The sequence below is a fragment of the Fukomys damarensis genome, unplaced genomic scaffold (assembly GCF_012274545.1).
Source record: "Fukomys damarensis isolate Sample0158 unplaced genomic scaffold, DMR_v1.0_HiC HiC_scaffold_30, whole genome shotgun sequence".
Taxonomy (NCBI): Eukaryota; Metazoa; Chordata; class Mammalia; order Rodentia; family Bathyergidae; genus Fukomys; species Fukomys damarensis.
This window is the reverse complement of record NW_022900942.1, coordinates 66,298,263-66,306,787: the sequence shown is the minus strand read 5'-3', so window position 1 is coordinate 66,306,787 and position 8,525 is coordinate 66,298,263. Positions and strand designations below refer to the sequence as shown.

Here is an 8,525-nt window from a genome sequence, read left to right as displayed (position 1 = left end):
ACCAACATTATTGTAACCACTCTGGGTCTGTGGGCATTAGTCAGTTTTGCAATTTTTATAGGATCATTTGCATTTGAAGGGTCTTAGACCACTAAGGGGAATTAATATGTTAGAATTGGATTTTAATTAAATGTCTAAAAGTGCTGGGTTAAGTTTGTAATTGAGGTTTATATCGATTGGGGAAATTTATTTTGTTAAATCTATAATTTTTTACTTATAAGAAATTTTTTACTTGTACGTAATTGTAAATATTTAGGACAACATTGATTATTTAAGACCTAGAAGAATCCTAATTATCTAATAAATCCTGAAGATTGATAATTGGGACCTTGCTTAAATTACAATTAGTAATGAATACTCCTGTGTTCCCTAAAAGTCCCCTCAGGCACCAAGAAATTAATCTGCACTGAAAATGGAAAACTAGCACTTTTTTAATATATAGAACAAGGAACTCAGATGTTATACAAATAAATGTTCTTTTTCTCCCTCCGTGGTACTGTGAATTGAACGCAGAGCCTTCACATTGAGCTACATCTCTAGTTCTTTTTAAAATTTATCTTGGGATAGGGTCTTACTGAGTGGCGAAGTATCCCGGGCTAGGCTCATACTTGTCATTTTCCTGCCTCAGCCTCTCAGAGCGCCTGCTTTGTGCCAACTATAATGACCTCTTGAATCACACTTTGGGAAATGTCCCCTTCTGGAAAGAAGTTTCCAGAATCTAGAACATAATGAGGAGCTTTGACCTGTACTTCTGAATTTCTAGGCTGGAAGAACCTATTATCACAAAACTTAGCCACATAAAATGATAGTTATTTTCTCTCACAGACTCTGAGGTACAGGCAGGGCCCTGGCTGTCATGGTGTCCCAATCCAGGCACGGTCATTTGAAGGACTCTCCTCACTGGAAAACCCACGCCCTAGCTCTGTTTGGGCCTCGAGTGAGTCAGCTTTGCGTCACCACAACAAACAGGCAAGATAACTGACTGTCGCAGTAGTTTGCGTCTGGATGGTCGCCCAAAGGCCATATGCTAAAGTTTTGAGTTGCTGGCCTGTGGTGTTACGGGAAAGCGGCAGATCCTCAGTAGAAGGCCCCAGTGGGAAGGATTCAGGTTATTGGGTGTGTTCTGGAAGGGGACACTGAGACCACAGCCCACCTCTCTCCCCTTCCCAGATGGGAAAGCGGCAGATCCTCAGTAGAAGGGCCCCAGTGGGAAGGATTTAGGTTATTGGGTGTGTTCTGGAAGGGGACACTGAGACCACAGCCCACCTCTCTCCCCTTCCCAGTGCCCACAAGGTGAGCACCTTTGCCCCATTCACTGTACTTCCACGTGTGTAAAGGCAACAGGGCCCAGTGACCGTGGACTGAGGCCTCTGAAGCTATGAGCCATAATAAACTTTTCCTTTTAAGTATATTACCTCAGATATTTTGACGCAGAGACAGAAAGCAGAGTAACATCGACTTACAAAGCCGAAAGATTGACTTCTACTCACAGTTTTGGAGGAGTTGGCCCATGGCCACTTGGTCCTATTACTTTTGGGCCTTTGGTGAGGCAGCACATCATGGCAGACAACAAAGCCATTCACCTTGTGGTGGGAAGCAAGAGAGAGCTAGGAAGAAGAGGAAGTCGCCGGGTTCAGTGTCCTCCCCAAGGTCACACTCAGTCCTCTCCACTCCTCTCGCTAGGCCCACCTCCTCCCAGTAGTCCTTGGTGTGGGGACCAAGCCTTTAACACATAAGCCTTCAGGAAGACGCTTGCCAGGTCCCAGCACCTTGGTTCCCTGCTGGCCATTGGCTGGCGTCCTCTGTTCCCTGCTAGGTGGCCTGCGTCTTGTGTTCCCCAAGGTAGCTGGCATCTCCTGAGCATGTGGGCCATGAGAGCCCAGCACGTGGGCTGTGGCCGGGCCTCTTCATGACCTGGTCTCCAGCTCAGTAGTTGCAATCCCCATAGACCTGTTTGTGGGAACAGCCAGTCTGCCCACTGCAGAGAAGAGGGGAGTGAGGCTGCTTTTCTTGCAGGGGGCACATGAGAGGATCTGCTGACGATCTCAACCACCACAGACCCCTGAGTGGGAGCCAGGGTTGTTACTGTTTTTTGTTTTGGTTTTTAGAGGCAAGGTCTAGCAGTGTAGTTTAGGCTGCTCTAGAACTCTATGTAGCCCAGGCTGACCTCAACTTGTGACGATCCTCCTGTCTCAGCCTCCTGAGAGCTGGGATTACAGGTGTGCATCAGCACGGCCAGCTGGAGGATTGCTGGTCGGAACAGGGAGCACACTCCTCATGCAGACTGTTGCTCAGCGCATGTGCAGCACCCAGGGTGGAGGCACTACGTCACTGCCACCATTCAGGGGCTATCTGCCGGTGTAAAAGCAGTGAAAGTGGCACTTTTGTCTGCTACCTGCCTATGTTTTAGCTTCTTTCCAGCATGAATGTTGCTTTTTGCTTTTTTTCCCCTGAAGGACTAAAACTAATTTGATTTTTGCTTTCTTTCCTAACCTGGGCTTTGAGAATAAAGCTTGTGAAGGAGCAAGCTTTATTTCCTGGATATTTTGGAGTCTTTCCAGGCCCAGAAAAACTGTCCAAGTGTATATGACTTTCCTGAGCTCAAAAAAGGGACTGCGGCTGGACACAATATGGCGGGCACGATGGACACCGGGCCCCATCTGGTAGATGACTTTGTCTTCCTTTGTTGCTGTGACAAAATGCCCAATACCAGTAACTTAAGGGAGGAAAGGCTATTTTGGTTCAGTTTGTAAACCTTTCAGTCCATAGGTGGCTGGTTGCAAGGAAGGCTCCCATAGCAGAGAGGTCATGGTGGAGAAGTTGTTCCTCACATGATGGACAGGAAGTGGACAGAGAAGGGTGGAGCCAGGGAAGGAGATCAACCCTTCTGGGCCCTGCCCCTAGTGACACATCTCTTCAGGCTACACCCCACCTACCAGCAAGTTAGCTGTAAGCCCCGTAGTCCAGTCTCCTTCAAAAAGTCCCACCTATGAGCGCATGAGGCTTTTGGGGGACCTCTGGGCTGAACGGAAACAGTGACCTGAACACATGGGGCACTGAGTGTTACAAGAACACTAAGTCCAGAGTAGGTGCAGAGCTGGGCAAGGGTTTCTGGAACGAGGCGGTGCACTTTATCAGAGCTGGGACTTCTTGGGCCTCCAAGCCCTCTGTGGGTTGAGGACTCTGGGGCTGTCTGAGAGACTTCCCCATGGAAGTGGTTGCTAAAGTTGTCCTTGAGGGTAGCATGAGCAAAAGCCTGGGAGAAGCAGCCCGAGAGGAGCAGTGTCTCAGGACCAGGGCAGAGCCAGGGATGCCATGCTTCTTGGCAAGCCCCACGTTGGAGTGGGAGTCTGTGAGGGGCAGTTCCATGCTGTGATGACCACAGGGCTACCTCTGGCTTCTCCAGGGTGGTTAGAGCGCATGCCCCTCAGGCTCACCCAGATGCCCAGGAAGTATGGTTAAGGCGGGAGGTGCTAGTGGTCTCCTAGGGCTGGAAGGCATCCAAGGCCAGGATGTTTCCCACACTGTCTCCTGCCTAACATGGTTTCTCTGAATTTGGTGAAAAGGAGGGACGAGTGTGGAGGAAGATACCTTTACAGGGAGGAGGGTGGGCAGCTGAGTGTTTTTTTTCCCCCCTTTCTGTGAAGTAGGAAACAGCCATAGTTAGAAGTATGGAGAAGTCTTAAGATTATTTGCTGTGGGGAGTAGAAAAGGCAAAGTGGATGCCATGAATTTATAGCAGCAGTAATATCCTCATCTGTGTAATTTTTCCCTAGTAGCACTCAGCAGCTTGAGTGTATTAAAGAAAATGGGTTTTTAAAAATGTTTCTTGATGTTTAAAATGGATTTCTTATAGACAGCATATAGTTGGGTGTTGCTTTTTTCCCCTGTAATCCGGCGATCTCTGACCTTTAATAAGGGTGTTTAACCCATTTGCATTTTAATGACATTATTGATATAGCTGAGTTTAAAACTACCAGCTTGTCTTTGTTTTCTGCTTGTCCCATCTGTTCTTCATTCCGTTTCCTTTTTCTCTTTGGGAACTAAGTTTCTCACAGTTCCATGTTCTCTCTTCCCATGGCTTAGTAACCGTAACTCTTCAGTGTTTTCCTGATTGTTCTGGAGTTAACAGGGTGGTCTTTAACTTGTCATTGTTACCTTCTACTAATGTCACATCCCTCCATGCACAGGAGACCCAAACTGCTCTGTCTGTCCCTCCTCCCTCCCCACTTTTCATGCATGTTATAAACCATACACTGATAGGGTTAATTTAGTGAATTATCTCTTAGTGGCATTGTGTATTCATCCACGTAGAAGCTCTTTCTGTGTCTTTATTTCCTTTGAGTACATGCAGATTTTATATGAGATCATTTCCTTTATTCTTTCGACTTTTGTCTGTTGGACGTTTTCTTTATTTTTACCATCTCTTTGGGAAGTATCTTTGCTGGGTGGGTATAGATTTCTAGTTTGCAGTTCTTACTTCATTCATATTTTGAGTTATTGTTCTGTCTTTTAGCTTACAAGAGGTCCAAAAAACGTTGTGATGTGACTCTTACCTGTATATATATGTGTCTGCTCTCTGGCTGCTATAGAATTTTTCCTTAGCCAATGGTTTTAAGCAATTCAATTATGATGGTACCTTGGGGGTCTTCATGATTTTTATGCTGAGGTTTAATGAGCTTCTTAGACCTCTGGTTTCTACCCAGTTTGGAAATTTTGGGTCATTATCACCTCAAATTTTTTCTACCCCTTGTAAATCCACAGCTGAGAGAGACTCCCAACAGTTTACTTCTACTGTTCATTTAATTTTTTAAATTTTTGAATTGTTTCTAGTGATGGCTTCAAGTTGATTGATTTCTAATCTAGCATATTTTGTTACCTGACTTTGCAGTTTTCGTCTCTTGAAGTTCTGTTTGGGTTCATCAGGAAGTGGCTTTAGCTCTGTGTCCTGCTGTCCGTAGCCTGCACTGACTCCATGGTCCTCTACAAGCTGTACTCTTGGCATATGCTTTCCGTTAGGGTGAGGCTGAAGGGACAGGTCTGATGCCCCCTTGAGGTGGCACAGAAGGGAAGAGCTTGCCCCCAGCCGGCAGGTCCCTGCCCTGTCACCTGTCCCACCAGGTCAGCACTCATGTTCACGGTGACACTCATACCGGCAGGGCACTGTGACAAGCCTGGAGTCTGACTGACAAAGGTTGCCTCTTGAGAGCCCCAACCACGCCTGTGTCAGGCAGCCAGGGATGCTGTGACTCATCCCTCCAAGACTAGTGGTGACATGTGACCATCACTGTGACTGTCGGGAGGCCAGGCCCTTTAAGAGGTGACCTTAATGGATGAAGGTCATCACAGAAGGAGCAGGCAGGTCGCCTTGGCAGTGGCTTTGTACCCAAAGCTCCCTCATGCTCTCGACCTGTTGTGCCCCCCGTGTGCCCGCTTGGGCTTTGACCATGTGTGACAGAGCATGAAACCCCCTCCAGATGCAGCTCCTTCATCTGGGACATCCCAGTCTCCAGAAACCCATCTCTTTATAGGTCACCAGGTCTGTGGTTCTCCACTGCAGAAGCACGACACGGAGCAGGACAAGGTCCTAGGAGTGTCTTGCCCCGTGGTCTGGTGTGACGGGAGTGGCCTCCACCCGTGCCCTGGGACACCAGGAATACACCACAAGTGGCACGGGTCATCGTTTATTGAGAATTCACAAAGGTAAAGTCATACAGTCAGTCATTTCCAGGGCTCCATAAAAATGATTGTCACTCACTGTGCTTCACAAAAATTTCTTTTAATGAATAAATAATTTGATGAAGTCAAAAATATTTACAGTATAAACACACGGGAAAGCTTTGGATCTGTGAATCTGACCATGTTGCACTTCTGAACTGAGTCCTCCCGAGCTTTTCCCTTGGAAACCATACAAATCTGATAGAAACGATGACTCATACAAGATAGCTTGTTCATTACACGTTTACCGGTTAGTCGTGGAAAGCCGGGAAAGCTTCTATTACGCGACGTGTTAAAGTACAAATAGTAACTAAAATAATACATTATCATAATGCCAGGTAGCATTCTCCACAGAACGAAAACACACACTCAGCTGTAACGACAGGAGAGGATCACGGGCCACAAAAAATACCCCAAAGGTACAAATTCCTTCATAAGAATATAATTGTGCTCTTCAGTCGACCAGATGTCGGCGCCACTCTCCCGAGCCAGGGACGGTGATGGGCAGGGCAGGACAGGATCTCACGACTGTGTGCTCTGTTTGTCAGGCAGCGGCATGGCTGGGAACTGGGCAGTGCAAGCGGTTTATAGACACTTTCTGGGCTCTTGATGAGAGCCGATTATGCAAAGCAAAGAAAGCGTGTTGAGAAATCTCCATCTCATCTACACGAACACCACCGACCGTCCTGGCTCTGTGCTAGGAGAGGGTTTGTCCGCAGAGCCGGTTATGCCGTCAGCCAGAATTCAAGTATTCCAGGGCCACCTCATAGCAGAACTTGTACTGATCCTGGAAAACAGAAGGGGGCACTGTGAGCTGTCACAGCTAACCGCTACCTCTCCGGGTTCTTATGCCAGATGATGGTGTTAACTGGAAGAAATCAGATAGATGGGATTTGGATCAGCAGTGAATCAGAAAGCCACCATTCTGAGCCAGAACTTTCCCTATTTGCGACTGCTTCGCTGCCTGAAGGAAATGCTGATATTTGCGCCATTAACATTCTTGGGAAGTACTGGACAAACAGACGAGCTGCAGTCTGCTGTGTCCCTCTGTGGGTGCTACATGCTCATTTTCAACCAACCTCAGGCCAGAAATATCTGAGAGAATACTGTGTCTTTACTCACCATGGGAGTCTCTTTTTCTTGTCATTACCTCCTAAAAAAATCATGTAGAATTTGCATTGCATTGGATGTAAGGGATCTAGAGAAGGCAGAGTACCCGGGACAATGTGGGGGCCAATGAGATGGCACCATTGGATACAACGGACTTGAGCACGTGCATGTTAATACCCACTGGGGATCTCATGCTTCACAAACCCAAGGGGAAGGCTGTGTGTTTGTCCCTACTGTGTGTTACTGGTACAGCAACAACCTGAGTGTCTTCCAGCTTTCAGTCTCAGGACTCCTCACCTGTGCGGGAGTTTCTTAGCTACTTCTTAACCATGGCTTACCTGCGCCCTGACTGGGAGAAGCCCACCTTGTCGGTGCGGAGGATGAGACAGGATGAGATGGAACAGGCCAGATGTCCCTAACGTGTGCCGCGGGGTCTGTGGAGGTGTGAGGTCATGGGGAGGACGGAGGGCAGGTGGTGGTGAGCACAGTCCCCAAGGAGAGGGCGGATGCGTCGGTGGAGCCGGGCAGGGGGCTCTGCCTCAGTTATGCAGGCTGTCCTGGCCGCCGCCTGGTTGTGACACGATTGTGACTATCACCCTCTTTTACTCTCAAGCCTACCGCTTTGGATGACCAAGTGTATGGACATCCCAGGGAGAGGGAAAATGGAAAGGCAGAAAAGAATGCCTGAATTCTCTGGGAGGCACGGCAAGCTCTTAATCAGTAAATTCTTATTTCTGATTTTATTTATTTATTTCATTTTTTGGGTACCAGGGGTCAAACTTAGAACCTTCCATGTGCGAGGCAGGTGGCGGAATCACTGAGCTAAATCCCTGGCCCTTATTTCTGATTTTTAAAAACATGTGAACGCATTGTGCATATTAATGGGACTCCAGGTGCTACTTCTGTGCCTTTCTAGTGTGCACTGGTCAAACCCACCCGCTCCCCAGTCTCTGCTCATCAGTTCCATCTTCAGGTCAGTGGTTGTTTTCAGCGTTCTGTGAGGGACCGGATGTTTCTGTGTCACTTCACTCAGTGTCGTCCACGTCCCTCTGTTCTGCTGTGTACTAGACCAGGCCTCCTTTTCCGCTCATCCGCTTGTGGGCGCCGAGGCTGCTTCCGTGTCTGGCTGTCGGAACAGGGCTGCAGTGCACACAGTGAGCACACAGTTATCTGCCGTACTGGCTTCCTTTCAGGTGGGATAAGAGGAGCAACTGATGGGATCTGTTTGTTTTTAGAGCTCTCCGTGCTTTTCCCCTAGTGGCAGTACTTACAATCCTGTCAAACAGTAGGAGTTTTCCCTCCTCCGTATCCTCATGAGCATTTCTTGTTTTTACTTATTATTTATTGTCATCATAGCCCTTCTAGCCAGGGTGAGATGGTGTCTGACTGGTTTTGACTGCATTTCCCTGATGGCTACAGATATTGAGAAATGTTTTCCTGTATTTGTTGGCCCTTTACATTTTTTTTTTTTTGGCACCAGGGATTGAACTCTGGACCTTGCACTTGTGAGGTAGGTGGCAGAACCACTGAGCTAAATCCCTGGCCCTACATTTCTATTGAGAAGTGTTTACTAAGATAATTTGCCTATTTTAAAATTTAATTTCAATGTGAAATAGGAAGAAAAGGGCTAAAGGTGTAGGGAAAGTGGGAAGGGTAGGGGAAAGGGAATAAGGGAAAAGGAAAAAATATGAGAAATT

The 8,525-nt window shown here is 47.4% G+C and overlaps 1 protein-coding gene across 8 annotated transcripts in view; it reads right to left on the bottom strand.

The window, feature by feature from the left end:
• Window positions 1-5,674: 5,674 nt before the first annotated feature.
• Ptprm (protein tyrosine phosphatase receptor type M) overlaps window positions 5,675-8,525 on the bottom strand; it is a 608,602-nt gene continuing 605,751 nt past the window's right edge. For all 8 annotated transcript variants that reach the window (XM_033757448.1, XM_033757447.1, XM_033757449.1 and 5 more), the window contains one exon: window positions 5,675-6,505. In XM_033757448.1, the coding sequence (XP_033613339.1) occupies window positions 6,452-6,505 (54 nt within the window). In that variant the 3' untranslated portion in view covers window positions 5,675-6,451. The remainder of the gene's footprint in view (window positions 6,506-8,525) is intronic.